We start from the raw sequence: 22,747 nt of genomic DNA on the forward strand, positions 1-22,747 counted from the left end.
ACAGCTGTTTGCTCCCCCCCCCAGTATTAATCACTTACTCTGAGTTTATTAATAAACAAAAGTAATTTTTAAGTATAAAAAGTAGGATTTAAGTGGTTTTAATTAATAACAGACAGAACAAAGAAAGTCATCAAGAAAAATAAAGCAAAAACGTACACATCTAAACCTAATACATTAAGAAACTGATTACAGATAAATCTCACTCTCAGAGATGTTCCAATAAGCTTCTTTCACAGACCAGACAACTTCCTAGTCTGGGCCCAATCCTTTCTCCTGGTACAGTCTTTATTAGATCCAGCAGACATCTCAGGTTGTAGGCAGGGGTTTTCTCATGACTGGCAGCCCCTTTTGTCTTGCTCCACCCCCTTTTATAGCTTTGACACAAGGCAGGAATCTTTTGTCTGTGTTTGTCCCCACCTCTGTCTCATCGATGGAAAAGTACAAGGATTAAGATGGATTCCAGTATCACGTGACATGGTCACATATCCTGTGAGACCCCATCCTCCATTCTTCCTTGGCTGGCCCACATGTACACAGTCAGAGTTGCAAGTAAACAGAGCCATTTACAGTTCATTGATTCTGAAGCATCCTTAATGGCTTCCACTTAATATGTTTACTTCAATTATACAAGTTTATATCTTATTCTCCTAACTCCAGACACAGAAATAATATATGCAAAAAAAATAGGATGAACACACTCAGTAGATTATAAACTTTGTAATTATACCTTACAAGAGACCTTTTGCATAAAACATATTCCAGTTACATCATATTCACATTCATAAGCATATTTTCATAAAGCATATGGAGTGCAATGTCACAGTTGCGTCTTCCCCACAGCTCAGACAGTCTAGGTGGCCTCTTGAGTGAGTCAGGGGGTGAGTTGGTGCTACCTCTCTGGACCCCGTTGTGCAGAGCTTGCTTAAGCACTGCCAGCTCTTGCCTCCCCAAAATAGAAATAAAACTATGTCTATGCCCAAGGGTCATCCCCCCGGCCCAAGACCCAGGGCTGATCCCTGTGGGACACCATTCGATATGCCCTTCCAGCTTTACTGTGAATCATTGATAATTACTCTCTGGGAACAGTTTTCCAACCAGTTACACACCTACCTTAGCTGCATCTAGATTGTATTTCCCTTGTTTGTTTTAGAGAAGGTCATGCAAGAGAGTATCAAAAGCCTTACTAAAGTCAAGATATACCACATCTACCACTTTCCCCCATCCACAGGCTTGCTCTGATAGATGAAAGGCCTTCATAAGAGACTGGTGAGATTTAAGATTGATCCACTGAGCATAACGTAATCCTATAGGTTCAGGATATACAGGACTAATTTATGGAAACATCTGGGCACAGAGGGATGATAGCTAGAGCGTATATATCAATTTTGATGTTAACAGAAATACTGTACTAGTTTCATTGTAAACCATTATGAGCTTCAGTGGTTACATCACGCTCTTTTATGACTAGAACTATATAAAACAAATAGTTGAAAACATAATATGCTCATTTATCACTTCAGTTCTTGTTCCTCTGAATCTGGCATTAAGCTGTCGCTCACAAACAGCAGCAAAAGGACTTTCCAAAGAAGAATGGTAGCAATTATCATAATGACAAACCATGTCACATTTTTGTGCCAGACTACAATTTGAAATCCATTATGTGGTAAGACATAAGGACAGGAGGAATTGTTGGTCAGGAGGAAAATTCTAATTGGTCCAACCTGCCTGGCCCCCTTTAGTTTTCATTGTGAAGGTCAAGTCAGCTAAGAGATCCGGATACTATTGAATCTGTTTTCACTGTTGACCATTGTTTATGTTCAATTTTGGTATCATAAGCAAATTCTAAAGTCTCACAAACAATGTTTGGCATAATAACTGGGAAGTCTTTCCAGGTAGAGTGTCATCTATAGCTCCTTGCTGTTTCTGGTTACTGAACTTGTTTTTGATCCAACCAGATATTTTCTGTATTATACCTTGGCTCTTTAACCAATAATTTTCTATGTGAAATGTATTCACAATGGGGATGAAGAGTATATTTGGTTTGTAAATTTAGAGGTTCAATTTCTTCAGTTAGTACTCTGCAAATCAAATGAATTGTCTAAGGCTGAGCGTATTTGTGCTTATTTAAGGTCAGCAATATAATGCTATCAGCCAGCAATTAAAAACTTCTGATGGTCATCCTAATAGCTAATGGAGGTGACCAGTTAAGTGACATAGCTAAGTTATTGTAGCCGGTAATCTCAGAGAATGACTTGCATTCTTGTTGGAAAATGTAATGTAATATGCATTTGCTGAAAAGTAAATATGAGCTGATTGCTGCGTTGTTCGTTTGATTGACATAATTTAATACAATCTACTTAATGTCTGAGTGTGCTTATGTTTAAAGAGTAAAATTCACTTCAACCACATAAGCTAAAGTGATTGGGATTTATGCAGGTGAAGTGTTAGAAGGTGTACTGCACTGAAACTCACCAACCTGGTCACTGCAGTCAAAGGGCTGGAATTGCAGACACATCCTCTCCACACAGCTTCCTCAAGTGGTTAGAGTCATTGGATTTGCATAATCATGGATCCAGTGGCCCATACATAGTCTGCTCATCAGTGTTGCTTCCTGTCACTGAGACCCATTTGACAACTGCTTCACTGTTAGATCCTTCTGTTTTCTGTCATAGGCGCTTAAGTGGGGTGGTGGGTCAAAGATTTGAGATCCCTGCCAATTATTTTTGTTAGAAGCAGACAGGTTGGTGTTTTCACATTTTCAGGTGATTACAAGATCAAGAAATACTTTGCAGGCTTCTCTCTCATTCTATTCAGATTTTCCAGGCTGAAAGTCCACTTGCAATTAAAGGTTCAGAAATGTTGTTGTTCATGCTACAAGCCTATTTCATCTATTAAACTTATTATTAATAATTATTATTGATATAAGGGCATAGCACTATATCAGATAGAATATTGTGTAGTTAGATTATTCATCATACTTGCTAGGAAACAATTGCAACCTTCATTGTACAATGTACATGATACAGCTAGCTTCTTTCAAAGGAAGATTCATGTCAGCAAACTGTCTGATAGACATTGCCATTAATATGTATATGTTACTAGTAATGTTACTTGCTCTTGAACCAACATTTGACCCTCTTACTGTATTTATACCACTGCTTTCAGTGAAGACAACAGGCTTCAATTTAGCAGCACTTTCATTTTTCAATGTATGTTTTATACTCTTTTTCCAAGAAGGGTACTACTTTTGAGAGCCTTCAAAATAATTTACTGTGGAAACATCATAAAATATGGGAAGCACTTCTATAGCAAGGTGAACAATACAAATGACATTTAAAAGATGGGCAATTGGATGCTCTAAAAAGATAGCCATAGTAATTACAAGACAGCTAAAACTCTGTTTCCAAAACAAAAATAATTAAGTCCTCAACTTAGAAACAATGATACTTTAAACAAAAAGAATTTAAATATAAAGCTAGGTAGAATAAAGTAAGGCCAGCATTTTCAAACTTTGGTGTCCAAATCCTTATTTGGGCACCAAATAAGCGGGCTGTTTTTCTAAGGCACTTGAGGATTCAGTCTGAGTTACTGGGTTCTCACCACCTTTTGAAAATCAGGTCTCTTATTTTAATGCCTAAATAAGGACTCCCTAGGCTAATTTTAGGCACCCATTTTTGGAAATATTTGTTGTCTGCACAGCACAGTGAACATTTATGGCACTACATAAATCAATCAATAAATAAATACATAAATACATAAGTAATGATGAGGAACTTGAAATGGTAGTTCAATTTTTCTTCTACAGACCCTTGGGTTAAGATTATCTGATATAGAAATACTTCTGTCAGGGCGGAACTACTGTTGTGTAACAAGAAGAGCAGGGCAATTTTTTTCTGACAAAACTTCCTTTTCACTGAAAAATTCACATTTGAGTTGACCGAAAACATATCCGGAATTCATATAAAAGTTGCCAAATTGTTTTGGTTGGAAAACAAAACAATACAAAATAGAAAAATTGGAATATTTCATTTTGACATTTTTGAAACTAAATGTTTTGATTTTCTGATTTGAAAGGACTTTTCATTTTGAAATTTACTTCAATATTCAACGTTAAAACTGAAAACTAAAAATGATTCTTACTTTTTTAGTTTGGACAGGAAACTGAAAAATCAGTTATTTGCATAGCTCTAGTGCAGAATCTGATTCATGAACAGTTCTTTTGAAACTTACAAGCTTCACTAGTTTTGCTAGCAGAGCTTTAAAGTTCCTTCAACTAGAAATATTTATCTTACAAAATTTCCAAATTTTGCCAGGTGGCTCTGTGGAGCTCCCAAGCTCCCTGAGCCATGACCATCAATTCATTTTATATTGGTCACCAACAGATGACAACAACATTTGGTTGCTGTTAACATGGGTAAGATTTGAACTGGTATCCTAGTCTTAAATCCTATTACAAATCCCTTCAGCTAGCCAGTGCCTTAACTACATTCTGTTTGCATGTGAGCTTCTGGCACAACTAATAAGTCATGAAAAATAAATCAGTGGACCACATATTCCTCTAGTCCCACAAATGCAACTGTCATTTATATTAATGGAGTTTACTGTCACAGGAGGTAGAAATACATTAGAAACCTCTTAACAGTTTCTAATGTAAGAAGAATTTTTGGCTGTAACAATCCTATTTGTCTTTAAAAGTGTATTTGATTTTTCTGATTTAATCCTTGAGTCTGATAGATGCCTTTATATAGTATCCTTCCTAAAATATTTTTCTTCTCATATCCTCATCATGCACTTGCCCCAAAGCACAATTCCTACATATGTAGAAATTGTTCAGTAAATTTATCCTTAACAAATTATTTGTTGACAAGGTTGTAGGAGGAATAAAATTCACTCTTATTTATAGATATTTGACTTTTAATTTCCACCTGACTGCTTGGCAAGCTCTCAGAGAAGTGTGTGTTTTATCCTTGTTACCTTTAATAGAAATATAATGGACTAGAATTTTTCATGTTGACTGCAATGTGGCATTTAAAGCAGTCTCTGATTTTAGAAATACATAATTTTCTTAACATATAAATTCCATATAGGAGCATAATAATATGGTATTACTTTGTTATATGCATTGTTGTTGTAGCTGTGATGGTTCCAGGATATTAGAGAGAGAAGGTGGATAAAATAATATCTTTTATTGAACCCACTTCTGTTGGTGAGAGAGATAAGGTTTCAGACTTACACAGAGCTCTTCTTCAGGTCTAGGAGAGGTGCTCAGAGTGTCACAGCTAAATACGTGATGGAACAGGTTGCTTAGCATAAGTAGCTAACACATATTTCAAGCAAAAAAAATGAGGAGTCCTTGTGGCATCTTAGAGACTAACAGATGTATTTGGGCATAAGCTTTCGTGGGCTAAAACCCACTTCATCAGGTGCATCTGAAAGCTTATGCCTGAATACATTTGTTAGTCTCTAGATGCGGTGATGAGGTGGGTTTTAGCCCATGAAAGCTTATGACCAAATAAATTCGTTAGTCTCTGAAGTACCACAAGCACTCCTCGTTGTTTTTTTCTGATACAGACTAATATGACTACCACTCTGAAACATATTTCAATGGATCATTCAAGGTGAAGTGGCCCGTTAACACCCCTCCAGTCATAGGCAGAAAAGAAGAAGGGAAAAATATAAACTGAGGACAAGGGGGTTTGTGGGCTACAGATTGTAATAATCCCCTCTTCTGGCCTACAAGCAACCCCTCCCCACAAACCTCTCCAAGCTTATAATCAGAAGCAAGCTTCTTACAGAGTAGGACACACTAATTCAAAGTGCCACCAGACCTGCCAGAACAACAGATACAGAACCTGTAGACATATCTCCACTGCTATTATGATGAACACACATTTCTCGCAACACACATTTCAAGATCCATGGATCCTTCACATGCCTCTCACAACATATGGTGGCCCTCACCCAATTCACTAAATGCCCCAGTAACAACTATGTGGGTAAAATGAGACAATCACTATGCTCTCAGATGAACTCAGAATCATTTTATAGAAAAATGATAAAAGACAAAAATATCACCTGTAGGAGAACACTTTTCACAAAGCAATCACTCCCTATCCGACCACTCAGGTCTTGTCCTCAGAGGAAATCTGCACAGCATCTTCAAAAGATGAGCCTGAGAACTTAAATTCATAACTTTGCTAGACACTAAAAGTCATGGACTGAATAGAGTTATGTCTTATTATTATTTATGGATTTCTTTTTTCTTTGCTTTTCTCCCCCGTGTCAGAGGGGTTAACTGACCACTTCACCTTGAACAGTCCCTGGAAACTTCTTATGCTAAACAATCTGTTCCACCTTCTATTTAGTCGTGACATTCTGAGTACATTTCACAAATCTGAAGAAGAGATCTGTGTAAGCTTGAAAGCTTGTATCTCTCACTCACAGAAGTTGGCCCAAGAAAAGATATTACCTCACCCAAATTATTTGACTTTCATTTTGTACAGAAAATCATCTAGAACAGACATCCACACTAGGGAGAAAGTTGAGTAATAGGTGGTCATTGAAAATATTTAAACCAAGAGATGTTGAAGGAGGCCATTAATGTCTTTTAACAATCTGTGTCAGATGCATTCGCAAAAGGGCTATATACTTTTACAAAGGAAATCCCAGCCTTTGAGTGAGTGAAAATAGTTTCTCAGAGATACAACACAACAAAATAGATATATTTAGAAGAATTTAGTTCCTAAATGAGAAAAAAATGCTAATACCATAATTTCTGTTGGGATATTGCTAAATTAATATATAATGTGAGTTTTCTTAAGGAGTCTGATGCAGAGTGAGACACATTATTTTAAAGGCTATAGTCTGATATGCTTACTCTGAATAGTATTTTATTCTACTAATAGTTCTACTGAAATCAGTAGGCGCATTAATGGAGTAAGATTCTATTCAACTTGAGTATGTGTATCTGAATATGACTATTAAATTGGAAAGTCTTATGAAGTAGCTATAACTTTTGTTGACTGTAGGATTCTTCAATGACTCCTAGTTCCAACATCCTTTTTACCTCTTCCTTGATCTCCTCCCTTTTTACTGCTGGGACCCTGTAGGGCCGTAAAGTTACTTTTGCCCCAGGATCAGTGACAATGTGGTGATATGCTTCAGTGGTCCAGCCTGGTTTGGTTGAAAATATGTCCTGGTACCAACTGATCATCTCAGTTACTTCCTTCTTCTGGTTCGGTGTCAGATATGGGGATATCCTGATCTGCTCATGTAGGTTATCTCCCTGGATTGGGGCCACTTGGGCCACCACACATGCCTGTCGCTGGTTGCAAGGTTTCAGGAGATAAATGTGATAAATTTATTCTTGTTTCTGGCATCCTGACTGCCGCATCTTGTAGGTTACTTCCCCCACAGGTTCAACTACCACATAGGGCTGATGCAATCAGGCCAGAAGCTTGCTTACTGCAGTGGGTACCAACACCATCACCCAATCCCCTGGTTGGGATTGTTGGACTTTTGCCTGGCGATTGTAGTGGGTTTGTTGGGCCTCCTGTGCCTTTTCCAAATGTTCCTGTACAATAGGGGTGACCCAGGCAATCCAGTCTCGCATCTTCAATACATATTCAATTATGCTTCTCCTCTCATAGGGTTCCTCTTCCCAAATCTCTTTGGCGATATCTAATATGCCACAGGGATGGCGCCCACATAATAATTCAAAGGGTGAAAACCCAGTTGAGGCCTGAGGTACCTCCCGGATGGCGAACATAAGATAAGGTAATAGGGTGTCCCAATCCTTCCCGTCCCGACTTACCACCTTCCTTATCATAGCCTTGAGGATTCGGTTAAACCTTTCTACCAGCCCATCAGTCTGCAGATGATAGACTGAAGTTCTCAGGGTATGTATATGGAGCAGTGTACAGAGGTCCTTCATTAGCTTTCACATAAATGGAGTTCCTTGGTCTGTTAATATCTCCTTTGGTAGCCCCACTTGGGCAAAGATCCCCACCAACTCTTTGGCTATCATTTTAGAGGCTGTGTTCCACAGGGGGACTTCTTCTGGGTAGTGAGTAGCATAGTCCAAAACAACAAGTATATATTGATGGCCCCGAGCCGTCTTCTTCGGGGGTCCCCCTAGGTCCATCGCTATTCGCTCAAAGGGACCTCTATGATGGGAAGGGGTACTAAAGGTGCCCCCAAGTGAGGATGGAGACTGTGCAGCTGACACTCTGGGCAGGAGGCACAATACCTCCATACTTCTTCATGTACCCTGGGCCAGAAGAACCATCGTAGGACTCGTGCCAGGATCTTCTCTACCCCTAAATGCCCCCCCAAAAGATGGCCATGGGCAAGGCTTAATATGGTGTTCTGGTGTTTTTGAAGTACTAGGAGCTGTTGTACCGTCTGCCCCTGTACTGGTGCAACCCGGTACAAGAGATCCTTCTTCATTATGAAGTAGGGTCCTGGTCCCTGGGCTTTTTCCTATTTCGGTCACCTCCTTCCTAATGTTGTCATACCTTCGATCTTCAGCCTGGTCCTGTCCAAAATTTTCTCTCCCAGGGCTGGTCTGTCCAAGTTCTAGGGGGCCAGTCTCTGTTGCCTCTCCTGGTTTAGAGATATTAGGGTGGGGTTAGGCTTCAGCGTGTCCTCCTCTGGGGCAACCTCCTTTCCGGCTACCTTGGTCTGCCTGCCTACAAAGGCGACCCTCTGTCCCTGGGTCAGGATCCAAGTCCCCAAGGCCTTAGCTGCCCTTCTTTCCCTTTTCGTCTTCCTACCCGACCTGGGAATGGAAAACAAATCTCGGGATATTTCAGAGAAGACGGGGAGTTGACAGTCTACTGTGGATGCCTCACTAACTTCAGGGTTCCCCTTTTTCTCCAATCCTCCTACTGGGAGTAATCTCCGAACCCTGGGAAATCCCTCCTGATGAGCACCGGGTATGGGAGTTTAGGGGCTACACCTGCTGCTACCTCAGTAGGGTTCCCCTGAATTTGAATTTTTACTGGGATGGTCGGGTAGTAACTAACTGTCCCATGCATGCATGTTATCCCTGTACGTTTAGCCTGCAGTAGCTGACTACACTTCACAAACTTCCCTGAGATAAGCATGATAGCACTCCCCGAATCAACCAGTGCTGTGGTCTCTATCCCATTTAGTTTCAGTGGTCTGGTGTACATATATGGGGTTAGTGAGACTCCCACAAGGTGGATTAGGGAGCATGGATCTGCCCAGTTCTCCAGGTTACACTGCATGGGCTCCTCAGCATTGAGACACTGTTCAACTATGTGTCCCCACTCCCCCAGATGTAACATCTGTATGGGGCCCTGGGCATTCCCTGGTCTCTTGATTTGGGCAGTCTAACATCATGATCCTCTTCTCCCTCAGAGCTCCGACTCTTTGTGGCTTCTGGTGGGCCTTCAGCCCCTCTCTTTTTCCACTTGTTGGGCTCTCCTGTTGGCCCAGTCACCCGAGCTCTAGGGCTTGGTGCTGCTAGTTTAACCCAGGGTGCCTCTTCCTTAACTGTTCGGGTAAGCTCCCTCGCCGTCCTTCGCCTCTCTACCAGTGCGACAACCTCATTGTAGGTGGAGGGTTCGTTCTGGCTTACCCAGGCACGAAGGTCTGGAGGTAGCCCCCTCATGTATCGGTCAATGACCAGAACCTCTAGTATCTCTTCCGGATTCTGGGACTCAGTTTGCAACCACTTGCATGCGAGATGGATGAGGTCATACGATTGGGACCGCAGGGTTTTGTTTTCCTGGTACCTCCACTCGTGATACCGCTGGGCCCACACTGCTGTCGTTACCCAAGATCTGGCCAGGATCTCTGCTTTCAGCTGGGGGTAGTCTGACACAGCTTCTTCAGACACATAATAGGCTTTCTGGGCCTCCCCACACAGGAATGGGGCGAGGATGCCAGATCACTGATCTCGAGGCCAAGCTTCCGTAGGGCTGTCTTCTCAAAGGCCAGAAGGTATGCCTCTACATCATCCTTCCGCGTCATTTTCTGCAGCCAATGACTGGCCTGTATGAGACATGTCCCATCATGGCTGCGGTTCAGCTCTGTAAGGGTCTTTATCTGGTTTACCAGTTCCCGCAACATAGCACGGTCTAGAGCAGCCTGGGCCATCAGCAGGCAATTAGTCTCTTGCTGCAGCCACACTGCCTCCTGTTGGGCAGCTGCCTGGACACGGGTAGCCTCCTGCTGGGCCGCCGTAGCTTGTATCAATGCCCGTACTACGTCGTCCATTGTGGTGAAAAAAAATAAACTCTCTCCCCCTCCCCTTTTTTTTTAATCACCCTCCTTCCACTGTGATGTGCACATCAAATCTCACCCCTGGCACCAGTTGTGATAAAGTTCCTCCTCTACTTTGGTGAGTCCTGCGCTTATTGGCGGATATTGCTAGCCTCAGAGATCTTCCTGTGTTTGATCTGGAGTTGGGAGGTTTTGGGGGGAAGCTGGGCCCGGCTTCTACCCCGGGTTCCAGTCCAGGGCCCTGTGGACTGCAGCTGTCTAGAGTGCCTTCTGGAACAGCTACATGACAGCTAGAATTCCCTGAGCTACTTCCCCATGGCCTCCTCCCAACACCTTCTTTGTCCTCACCACAGGACCTTCCTCCTGATGTCTGTTAACGCTTGTACTCCTCAGTCCTCCAGTAGCACGTCCTCTCACTCCCAGCTCACTAACTGGAGTGAGAGCCTTTTTATGCCAGGTGTCCTGATTAGCCTTAATTAATTCTAGTAACTTCCCAATTGGCTACAAGTGTCCTTATTAGCCTGTCTGCCTTAATTAATTCTAGAAAGTTCCTAAGTGTTCTGGAATAGTCCCTGTTATCTTACCCAGGGAAAAGGGACCTGCTTAACCTGGAGCTAGTGTATCTACCTTTGCCACTCTCTTGTAGCCATCTGGCCTGACCCTGTCACACCACCACTATTACTGCCACTCATGTTTGGACTGGAACATTTTATAACAAAACTTAGTTAACAGGGAAGCCTCTCTATCATGACTGTTAAGAACATTTTCTTAACTGCAATGTGGAGCTCATCCTCACCCACATGAGCTCTAGAAGGAAGCCTGCCCCAGGAAGGCAGCATTTCTCTTCAAGGTCTCTGGTCCACAGGTGCAGCTTGTCCATTGTTACAGTGCAGTATACTACCCCTCACACCCTAGTCCTGCTTCGGTGATATTCTCGGGAAGTGTAGGGCCCTGGCTCCCTTTGGGATGCTGTATAATCCCATGGAAGTACACACATTTTGTTGCCCTCTGATAATGCATTGGTGGTACTGGGGAGGAGATCTCTGTGTTTGTTTCAGTGAGATAATTGCAATTTCCCCCTTACAAATTGACCCAGCATCTTGTGGAGTGCAGCCCATGTCCCTGGTCAATCTCCTGCTCAGGCCTGGCAGAGGGAATATGTCAGGATGTCCTCAAATAGGAAGTGTTTAATTAAATTCAGATTCTTCTCCTTCCATTTCTTACTTTGAAATGCTTCTCACAGTGCGTTTCCCACCTCCTTCTCATCAATAACCCTAATGCCTATTCCCTCCCTGCCTGCGCCCTACACTTTTATCTATCTTGTCTTGGGTTTACTTATCTTGTATACATTGGGATCTAGCCTGTACAGTGCTGATTGTATCCTGGAATATGTCAAGGGCCTTGAACTCTCATGGGCCAAATCTTGAAGTCCATATTCAGTTTTTATTCAGTCCTTATTCAGGCAAATTCACACTGATTTTTCTGACTTTGGGGAATGTGTGTGCGTGCGTGGGAAGGGGGGCATTTTGCCAGAATAAGGACCATATGATTTAGCCCACTGATTCAAGTAGTAGTTATGGGTGCTCAGCACCTCGTTGGAGGCCTTAACATCTTGTAGGCCCTTAGATAGTTAGGTCATTGGGGCTAGGAGGATGACATAGTCAGTGCCCTCGGCATCTCACAAGATGTGATCAGTACTTTACAGGTTAGGTCCTAAGAGAGACAAAATAAGTAAACTCAAGACAAGACAGGTAAAAGTATGGGGTGGGGTGTGGTGGGAATAGGGAGGAGAAAGGGAGGGAATGGTCACTAGGATTATTGATGGGAAGAATGAGGGATTTATAAAGCACACTGCAAAATTGCTTTTCTTTATAAATGATTAATAATTTAGCTCTGTTAGTCTTCACAAATACCCACTAAACATTCTCAGAAGAGATTTTTCAATCACTTTTAACAGTTTATTTTAAAATTAATCCCTCAAAACAAACAAAGGCTCTCATCATCAATGAGGACTATATCATACCATGTTCAAGTTTCTGACTTCAATCATGCTTTGCTTATAGCTATGTTTGAAAATAGGTGAGTATAATTTTTTAAGCAATGGGAAAAGATATTTTGGAAATTTTGCTCAAACTTTCCCCAAACTTCAACTTTGGTTGGAGACTAAATATGAAAATGTCTGCACCAAGATTATGAGCGTGTGAAAAGACAGGGTTAAAAGGAAGACTCCTGTGCAGCTTCTGCCATAGCTGACATGACTAGTGCCTGCTATAATGCTTGTGTAGATGTGTATGTGTGCATGTATACTGAACATTTACTCTCGTTGATTAATTATAACTTGACCAAATAGTCACATTGAATTCAATGGGATTACTCATGCAAGTAAATGCTTGCCAATGGGAGTAAGAGTTCACAACGATTATAATGTGCAGTTAAGGTGTAGTACTGAAGGAAACGGCTTTATTGTATAAGACTAGTAACCCTTTGGTTCTGTTGAATCCAGTATTGTTAACACCTGATTTTTTATAATAGTTAAAAAACACTTAACTTTTTTATTAAAGTAACAAAAGGCAGGGCTTTTTATTGAGTTTTATGTGTTTCAATTTTTAGATCTTTTATGATATACTTTAATATAACTAGAATTCCATAGCGCAATAAACTACCACTTGTCCTAATTTAATATGCCACACATGGCCATTTTAGTGGAGAAAGCAAACATTAAAATACCAACATTACATGGGAAAAACAGTATTATACAGAAAGATAATTGAATGAACATGAGGAAAGTAAAAAGCATGCAGGTATGTTGTTTGATTTGAATGAAGCATTCAAATATATCATATTCAGTGTTAGAGTCATACTAGTGAAAAGCTCTGCAGTTATATACAGAAATAGATACAGTAAATGGATACTAAACAAAATATATATATGTTTAATACTATATGGATAAGCAGATAGCCGTGAGTTGCTGCCAGGCTAAACAGAAATTAACACAGTTTTTGAGAAAGATGAATTTTGCATACAAGTAGGACTTGAGAGACCCAAACCATGAAAAACCATTACTGTTTCTGACCACTGGTGGTTTATTACCATTGAAGCCACACTTTCAAGGTTAAAAATCTCAAAGAGCTCTATAGACATGTTTTCTAAACTCTCTTTCCTGATTTACGAGACCATAAAGAATGGTATAGTATATTATGCAGGTAAGAGCTGCAAACTGCTTGTTACAGACTTGCATGTAGCTTCCAAGTACCATGGTAAGAGTATCACTGCTCTTGACAATCTAATTCCACTGCTTTGAGTGCAGTTGAGCTGATGAGTCCCAAACAAAACAATGCCATAAACTGAAAAAGAACAAGGAACTTAATTATTTTTCAGTGGCACTGTGTTGAAAGAATAGCAATTGTGGGAAAAGTGAACTAGCTTTTTTCTGAATGGATTGGAGAGCTTGTCTATGTAATGCCAACAGACCCCAATTATTGGCTGGTGGGATTGAACCTGGGACCTCTGGAGCGAGATGCATGAGCCTCTACTGCATAAGCAAAAAGCCACACAGCTCTTAGTTAAGGCTGTAGCAAACTCATCATTTTCTGGCTGAGCTAGGTGCCCTTAGAGGGGACAGTGCACGACACCAAGCAGGCATAGGTTACATCTATATTTATAGTGCTGCTGTAGCATTTAGTGAAGCCACTACATATGCTGATGGGAGAGCTCGTCCTGTCAGCATAGGTATTCCACCTCCCCAAGAGGTGGTAGCTATGTTGAGAGAAGCCCTCCAATTGACATAATGCTGTCTATGCCAGCAGTTAGGTTGGATAACATAAGGTCTGATCTACCCTAAGGGGGGGATTGATCTAAGTTACACAACTTCAGCTGTGTGAATAATGTAGCTCAAGTCAACGTACTCAGATCTACTCCCTGCAGTGTCTTCACTGTGGTGAGTTAACAGCTGACACTTCCCTGTCAACTTCGCCTGTGCCTCTCGCACCGGTGGAGTACCGGAGTCAACAGGAGAGTGCTCGGCTGTCGATTTATCGCATCTAGACTAGACATGATAAATCAACCCCCTGCTGGAACAGTTGCTGCCAATCAATCCTGCTGGTAATGTAGACAAGCCCTAAGTTGCTCAGGGATGTGGTAGTTATACCAACATAAGTTGGTAGTGTAGACCAAGCTGATATCTGATAGCAAGCAAGCTGGTTTGGAACACTTGTTTAGAGATTTTGTAGGCTTTAATAGTTTATGGCAAAGATTGGACAATAAGCTAAGATCAATCCCTCAGTAATGAATTTTACATTATTATATTTGCCTTTCTTGAAACACTAAATGGCCTCAGCTCAAGGGCTATTTTTGCATAATTAACTTAGGAAACTCAAGGAACGTGACTTCTTGTGTAGCTCATACAAAGGCAGTTCTGTATTTGTTAACATGAATTAATTAGCCTGTTATCAGATGTTCAGTTAATATGCATGGCTATGAAAGTGACAGGCAATGAGACAAAAGGAAGGATCTGATGGAAAATCATGTATTTCATGAATAATTACAGAAAGACATATTTGTAAATTTAGAGTAGCCTTTGAGTAATTTAAAATGTATACCTTGATTTATGCAGTTCTTCTAGCATTGACCTTGACATAATTGCAAAGATAGTGTGGGATCAATTGCTCACCAGTTTATTGGGTGGACAGTATTATGGGGAGGGCCTGTACTACACAGATACAGTTTAGATAAGAATGTCAGTGTCTGGAGATGTTCAGGTTTGAGGACTTGGTTAGGGGCCATTCTATGCATTATGTACAAATATGACTCCACCGTCATTTAACAAGTGAAGCTTCTTTTTCCTAATTTTTTAAAAATCTTCAAGTAGCACATCGGTTACAACCAAGGAAAGGAAAATTATCCCCTCTCCCTCATTTATATCTTTTGTACTGTTCTAATAGTATCCTCTATAGCACTGAAGTGTGCAGAATTGTATTCCTTATTGATGCTGTTTTTTATGGGAGCGTCATTCAAGGCCTGATCCAAAGGCCTGTGAAGTCAGTGGAAAGACTCCTGTTGACTTCAAAGAGCTTTGGATCCAGCCCCCAATACTACAGTACTGAGGGTAAATCCCATCCTTTGGGGAATTAATGTGGCATATACTTTATGACAATCTGAACTGTATCACTCACTACATTGCTCAAGGTGTTAACACTAGTACGATAGAGAGATGCTTTTGGACCACCAGAAGTGGCAGTACCCATATAATCAGTCTTTAGAGATGCAGCTATCCCTGTCTACTATTATGAAATGCTTTACAGCAGTTACTGAACACTTCAGTTAATGGAAGCTGACTTCTTGGTGTTTGCCAGACTTCTCTCCTACACACCTTATGCCCATGGCCATCAGCAACCACCTTTGTGACTGCCTAAACCTTCAGTATGCTGTCTACATTGCACAAGAATAATGCAGAACTCTGACTTGACTTGAAGTTTAAACAGCACCTTAGGTGCTAGGGCTGTGATTCACACACACTCCTGTTTGTCACTGCTAAAGAGGGCTGACAGGTTTCCCTGCAACAGATGCCATTTGGCAACTTGCCATCAAGAGAGAGGCCAAGAGAATTTGTTGACTCTCAGAGCTGTCAGACAGGATTGTTGAGTTAAAGTGTATTTTACACTTTTTTTCAAGGCCATGGCACAGAACAGGAAATAATATTATAAAATGAATTATAACAGGAACCACATACACTTCTACCCCAATATAATGCTGTCCTCAGGAGCCAAAAAATCTTACCACGTTATAGGTGAAACCACGTTATATCAAACTTGCTTTGATCCACTGGAGTGCGCAGCCACGTCCCCCCCGGAGCGCTGCTTTACTGCGTTATAGCTGAATTCGTGTTATATCGGGTCGCATTATATCGAGATAGAGGTGTAATTGCAAAGCTAATTAGTAGATTGGTAATATTAGCAGAAAAGTTGTGTCAGAAGTGAACATGAAATATTCTTTAAAAGGAAAATGTAACTCAGTTGCTTTGAGATCTCAGGCAAAGCTGTATATATAGAGAGGTCATGATTCTTTGAAGCTGGAATGGAGGTCTAGCTATACAATACTTCTTATTTACATCTCCATACTATGTCCTCAATTTAAATTCCAGTGAATGTTCAGAGAACTTTTTCTGTGGTATTTGCTAGCTGTACAATATGAAAGGAAAAAAATTACAATAAAATTCTGAACAACAAAATGTGAAAAATTGTGTCTTGTCACATCACTCTATAGGAAAGTGTTCAGTTTATATAAGACTTATGAAGTTCCTATTTCATATTCCAAAAAAGAGGACTCCTTCTGACTACATTGTAAATCAGAGATCAAATGTACAGTTATCACATTGGACACTGTTTTAAGGATACATTTTTGTATATGGAAAACCCTTGGGTAAATAGCTATGTTAGTTCATAGAAAATGAGCAAGTGATGCTGAAGTTAAATGTGTGCCCTTTAAACATATTATCTGATCATAGAACCCTAAGATCTGTTTCATACAGAACCTAGATTTTATAAGTGCATATTTGGTATTGTGAACAACATGGAAATCTTTCTGCCATTGGACGCTCTCTACTAGAACTTTATATATTGCCGATTACTGCATATTATGATTGACACTGCTGAATAGATTGTGTATCCATTAGAGGCATATTGTTGCCCTTCTATTAGTTATCTCATCTGTCACAAGCCGATAAAACTTATACTCATAAAAGTTGTATCTGAATATATTTGTTACATTTTGCTTCACTGTGCAGGATGATACATCATATCTTGGATGTCATTTTCATTGCATAGATGGATATGTGATGTTGCATCTTTAGTCAATTGCAAAATAACTAGTGTACATGATTTCTTCTCCACCTGGGTCCTGATTCAGGAAGAATCAGGAAATCAGGTAAGCATGAGCTTAACTTCAAGCACATGCTTAAATGCTTTTTTGAATAGGGATGCCTTCCTGAATCAGGTCCAGGGTCTTTGGAATTATACTATGCAATTATACTGTATTCTGCATGGACTGTATTGTATAAAAAAGCAATAATATTTAGTTTGCTGTAAAAAATGTTGCTGGCAGATTTTAAGATTCCTCCAAACTGTGATATAGCTATGTTTCATTTATGCAGTTCAGTTGTCTACAGAGAGCATTTTGATTGTTGTAGAGCACATTTTTTGCCATGCAGTTTGACACTGGTGCAAATGAACTAAATGGTTTTATTTCTGTTTACAGCGGGAACAACATATATCTTTAGCAAAGGTGGTGGACAAATCACATACACCTGGCCTCCTAATGATCGGCCAAGCACTCGTGCTGACAGACTGGCAATAGGATTTAGCACTGTTCAAAAAGAAGCAGTTTTGGTACGAGTAGACAGTTCTACTGGGCTTGGAGACTATTTAGAGCTGCATATTGTAAGTATTATCAACAAACTGAAAGTTATTTCTATATGTGTCTTGAATGATCATACCTTTTTATAGTCTAAGTATTGCAGTTTATTAACTATTCTTTATCTAAAATTGTTGTATAAGATCAATACTGAATTAAATGATTATGGCTTATAATATACAGTTCTGTACAGGACTTCAGACATACTCAAAATGCCTTTATATAGCACTCCTTTATATGGCTTTTTCAATTAAAAATTGCACTGTAATACCCAAACAAATATAGCTATTTGCTCCAGTCTAATTACAGAAAACAGGACTTAGCAATGTCAGAGGAAGGTGCATTAGTCTAGGAGGATTTCAGGTGAAATCTGTTGGGGGAATTACAAAGATCACGACTGAGCATACTCATTGTTAATACTAAAAGGAGTCCACTGATTCTACCATTACTGTGCAGAGATAAATTTTCAGTAGAAAACACAGTTGTCACACTGGGAAGTCTAGAAAAGTAATTTCAGTTGCCTTAAAGGAAATAGCTAGCAATCAAAATTGAAAGCATCTGGATTTTTATGGCAACATAAATAAATGATCAGCTGAAATAAACTTAACTAGGGCAATATAAAATCTTGTTGCTCAGATTAATCTCAACTTTGTTAATATATTAGCTTGATTTTTATTTAAGAACCTTGATACTACCAGGAACAAGAGTAGTTTTTTCTTGAAAGAAATTACTTATTGATCTACAACCAATTACACTTTTACCCTCAGAAAACTTTCTGCAATGATCTTTCCCAAATCATACAGGAGTATACTGCTGAATTACAGGGACTACAGTGTTCAGTTACCTGCTACATACACACCTTGCCCTCTTGTTTCGGTAAAGGTGCTTTTGCATTCTAGAGTGAGTTTTCCTTCACTTACTGCTTTAATCAAATAAACAAAGAATGAAACCCTTAATTGAATGTAAAGCTTTTCCACGCCTTTCCTTAATGGCCAGCCATTTTATTGACTGTATAGTGCAATCTTAGTTTCAAAAGAAGGCTTCTCTCTGAAGCCAAAAGATCCAAGACTTCAATTTTTTCAAGGCAAGTATCTCCCAAGCTGCAGAGATCAAGTCTTTCTTGATGAAAAGTATGTCTTCCAATCCCAGGACTAATATTTGTACACAAGTAGCTTGTACTCCTAGCTCATAGTGTAGATGTAACTAAAAAGCGTGCCTAAGATGTGGAGATCTGGGTTGGAAGAATGGACAGGCTAGGATGGGTTTGGGATGGGAAAAATAAATCGTCCCTTATTGGCCTGGTCAAATGTACGGGCAGAAATATAATACAGCCAGCATCCTCTCCTTCATGTTGAAGAGTCTTTTTTCAGAGTCTCATGGGAGATGCTACCAATTTTAGAAGTTCTAGCCAATACAGCTCCATTAAATGGCATGGGCCTCCTGCTGATCTCGTGGCATCAGTGATGTTTGGAAGTCTCGACACAGTCTCTTTTGCAGGTATCACGACTGGGATATGGGTGGTCTTACCGAGTGGTTGGAGCAGGAATCAGCAGTCAGTCTAGGTCAGATACCAGAAGGTCAGAGTCCAAGACAAGCCAGAGGGCAAAACAGGAGTCAGATGTCTCGAGGCAGACAGGGTCAGGTTACCAGGAAATCTGTAGGAGCAAGTATTATAGGGGAAGCAGCCCTAACAGGGAGAACCCCATTGCATGAACAACTTTTGATTCTTGTGTTGGGTATATATAGAAGTTGTGAACGAAGCAGGACCCCCAGCATTTTGCCAATCAGAGTCTAGGACTGGAATCCTCTGTCAGGATTCTATTTCTATTCTAGCAGTTTTTAGCAAAGCATTGGGTAGCAGATTAGCACTTGCTAGTGCTTGGGTGCCCTGGGGGCCTGTGTCCATAGTCCCTGATAGCAGTAGAGCAAAACTTGCAACAAATGAGGAGAGTTTTCTATGGGGGGAAAACCCTTGCTGAGAATGTATTCTCTAGCAGGGACATACATGCTCATGGAAATTACCTAAGACAATCAGCATTTTTTAAGGGCCATCGCTGTAATTTAATTGTATTAGAGGAATCTTAGAATGCTACTAGAATGTATTTTCCCAGAAGGAATCAGAATAGTATTTAAAAGAAAGTTGGAGGGTAACATTTTCAAAAGCACCTTAGAAACTTAGAAGCCTAAGTCAAATTGAAAGTCAACAAGACTTAGGTACCTATGTCACTTAATCAGCTTTGAAAATTGTAGCTAAATTTTGTTTTTGCTCAGTAAGGTATTAGGAAATCTTCATGAAGTGGTGTGTATAAACTCTGAGTTCTGCATATAAACTGCATTTGTAAAATAATATTTTGGACTAAATTTTCTTTTTTTCAGCCTGCTGGCAGCTGCAATCTTTCTGAAAGATTAAACCACTTGTAACAATGATAGCATTAGGGCTTTATGTCATCCAAAAATTCCATCTGTCACTGATGTTGTATGAACAAGAATAATTTTACTGTTTTACTATTAAAATAAAATACATTGGGCATGATTGAGTGGCAGGGAAGGAAAGAGTCCAGTACTCCACATGATCTTGGTCATGCACCAGCTGATACATTTTTGCATGCACTTTTATTGCAAGTATGTTCAGAAGTGGATCTAAAATCTATTGAACATATGCAAAACGGATTTACATTGGCATTTGCAATAAATGCCTGTGCAAAAATAAATGCACATATATGCATAGCCTCCTTTTTTAAATCAGGCATATTTTTTTAACAGAAGTCCTCTTCTTATCATTTATGCCTCAATATTAAAATGCATTGGAAGCTGGTTCTTATGTCTGATATTAAGCTCCAGTATTACAAAGCATACCTAAACCCTCTTGAATGGCTAAGCATTACACACATTTGTAGGATGGGTTAGGAGGGCAATTTTCATAATGATGATGGGCAAGAAAATTAAGAACTGCTGCTTTTAGTCAAAAACTTTAATATCAGATATGTGAAATAGCTTATACAAGCATGCTGGGGAATGGTACTTGACATCTGACATTTCAGAATAGGAATATAAGTGCAGCTTTCTTTTAAAGTCTTTCATTCTGGAAGCAGGAGAGAACACCACTAGTCTGATTAGGGCAACTTAATATGTTTTTTCCCTACATACTATTCTGTTTACCTTAGGAAGAAATAAACCTAATAATGAAACCAAGCTCATAACCATTTCTGATTTAGAAAATTGTTACCTGATCATCTGAATCACAGCCTTGACATTAGACTAGAAACAATTTATTTCAAGTAATCATTGTATCTCCCAAATAACCATTGTTAATACAGGAGACATTTCAAATACTATGTAATCTCTATCTCCACCAGATGTTTAGCAGTCCCAATGCCAGTATTTTAAATTCCAAGGTGAATTATAATAAAATTCCACCCCCACTGCAGCACGAGCTTTACATAGAGGTGGGAATTTTTGCATCTTATGTTTTAAATAAAGGTATATTAGCATGACATAAATATCCTAAAAATAAAGCAATTGCTTTTTATGGTTGTGACAGCTTCTCATTTGACTGGTACTGTGAAGGTGAAGAGGAGTTCCTGTCCTATAGCTCTGGTTTTGGGCCCTAGAAAAGGAAGCATATGTCACATCCAAGCCTCAGTCTACTTTCATTTCACCAATGCCACTTCTTCCGCCTGTTCCCAGGATAAAGAGCAGATAGTTCTAGTACAGTTCATTGATTTCTTCCCTCTTGGGATTGTCCATGTCTGACTCTCAATGTCTGACTCTCCATCCAAATATACATAGATGTTCAAATAATCAAATATCCCCCCAACCTGCTGAGGTGGCTTCTACATAGTCATCCAGCTCCCTTCCGAGGCCTTTGATACGGACACTACCAGCAGCTCCTGCTTCTCTCCAGAGGCTCTCCCTGGAGAGACCAACACTTCCTGCTCTTTCCCAGATAGAGACTAGTCTACACTTAAAAAATTCACTCTCCAGAGCGCACTAGCTCTCTTGACCTAACCCTCACGTAGATGTGGCTTGATCAATGGAAGAATGTTTCCATTGATCTTCCAGCTACTGCCTTCCATTGAGGGAGTTGGATTATTTACAGTGATGGAAAAATCCTTTCTATCACTGTACCTCAGCATAGTTACGGAGCCCCATAGCTGTGCAACTGTAGCACCCAAAATGTAGAGAAGCCCTTGGTCTCTGTCTCTGTCTCTCTCTCTCACACACACACACACTCACTCACTCTGTTAAGAGGGAAGGGAGCTGTTTATATACCCCCCTTTTACCAGCATCCCTTGGCATTGCAGCCTTCAATTGTCCCCTGGACTACAATTCTGAGCAGGCTGGAATCAGGAGCTAGACTGCAAGGTTGCCTTAAAGGGACAGTAAATCTTGAAATAAGGGTCTTTATGACTATGATATATGCCATTCTTCAAAGAGACTTTTATTGTCTGGAGCAGTGAAGAAAAAGGGCTTAGATTTCCAATAACAGACTTTGGTTTCCTTTTTAAATTGATCCAAATATAACTTGTGACCTTTTGACCTTTTTTCTCAAGGAGGTAAAGGCTGTTAAGTTCTATACTAGAATCGAACTTTTTCTTTGCAAGATGAATTCCAAGAAGGGCAGAGTTAGACGTTTTTATATCCCACTTCATTATTCATGCCTTTTGTATAATAGTCTGAATAGACTGAGAGATAAACAAGCAGATACTGTGCTTCTAATTCAAAAATGAACATGGGGAGCTTATCCTGAGAATTAAAGAGACTATAGTATTTTAAGTACTATGTCTTTGCCTTTACGACAGAAGAAGTTTTAACCATTCTGGTCGGTTTTACAATAATACTGAGATAGGTGATCCATAAGTAAGAAAAGCTGGTTATGAATGTTGTAGATCACTATAAGTAGGTAAAGCACCATGTCCTGATAACAAATATCTACAGCACTTGTCATTGGTCTGACTCTGCTGCCATTGAAGACAATGGCAAAACTCACTCTGACTTCAATGAGAGCAGGTAGGCCAGCACTGAGCACTTCTGAGAATCACATCCTAAGCTACTACAGCAATATTTTTTAAAATTTCACTAGACTAAA

The 22,747-nt window shown here is 40.0% G+C and overlaps 1 protein-coding gene across 1 annotated transcript in view; it reads left to right on the plus strand.

Annotated features, from left to right (window-relative positions):
- Positions 1 to 22,747, plus strand: part of NRXN1 (neurexin 1) — a 1,285,455-nt gene that overhangs the window by 914,128 nt on the left and 348,580 nt on the right. The window contains 1 exon segment of the mRNA XM_030557741.1: positions 17,503 to 17,684. Within this exon segment, the coding sequence (XP_030413601.1) occupies positions 17,503 to 17,684 (182 nt within the window).

This window comes from Gopherus evgoodei, chromosome 3 (assembly GCF_007399415.2).
Source record: "Gopherus evgoodei ecotype Sinaloan lineage chromosome 3, rGopEvg1_v1.p, whole genome shotgun sequence".
Classification (NCBI taxonomy): Eukaryota; Metazoa; Chordata; order Testudines; family Testudinidae; genus Gopherus; species Gopherus evgoodei.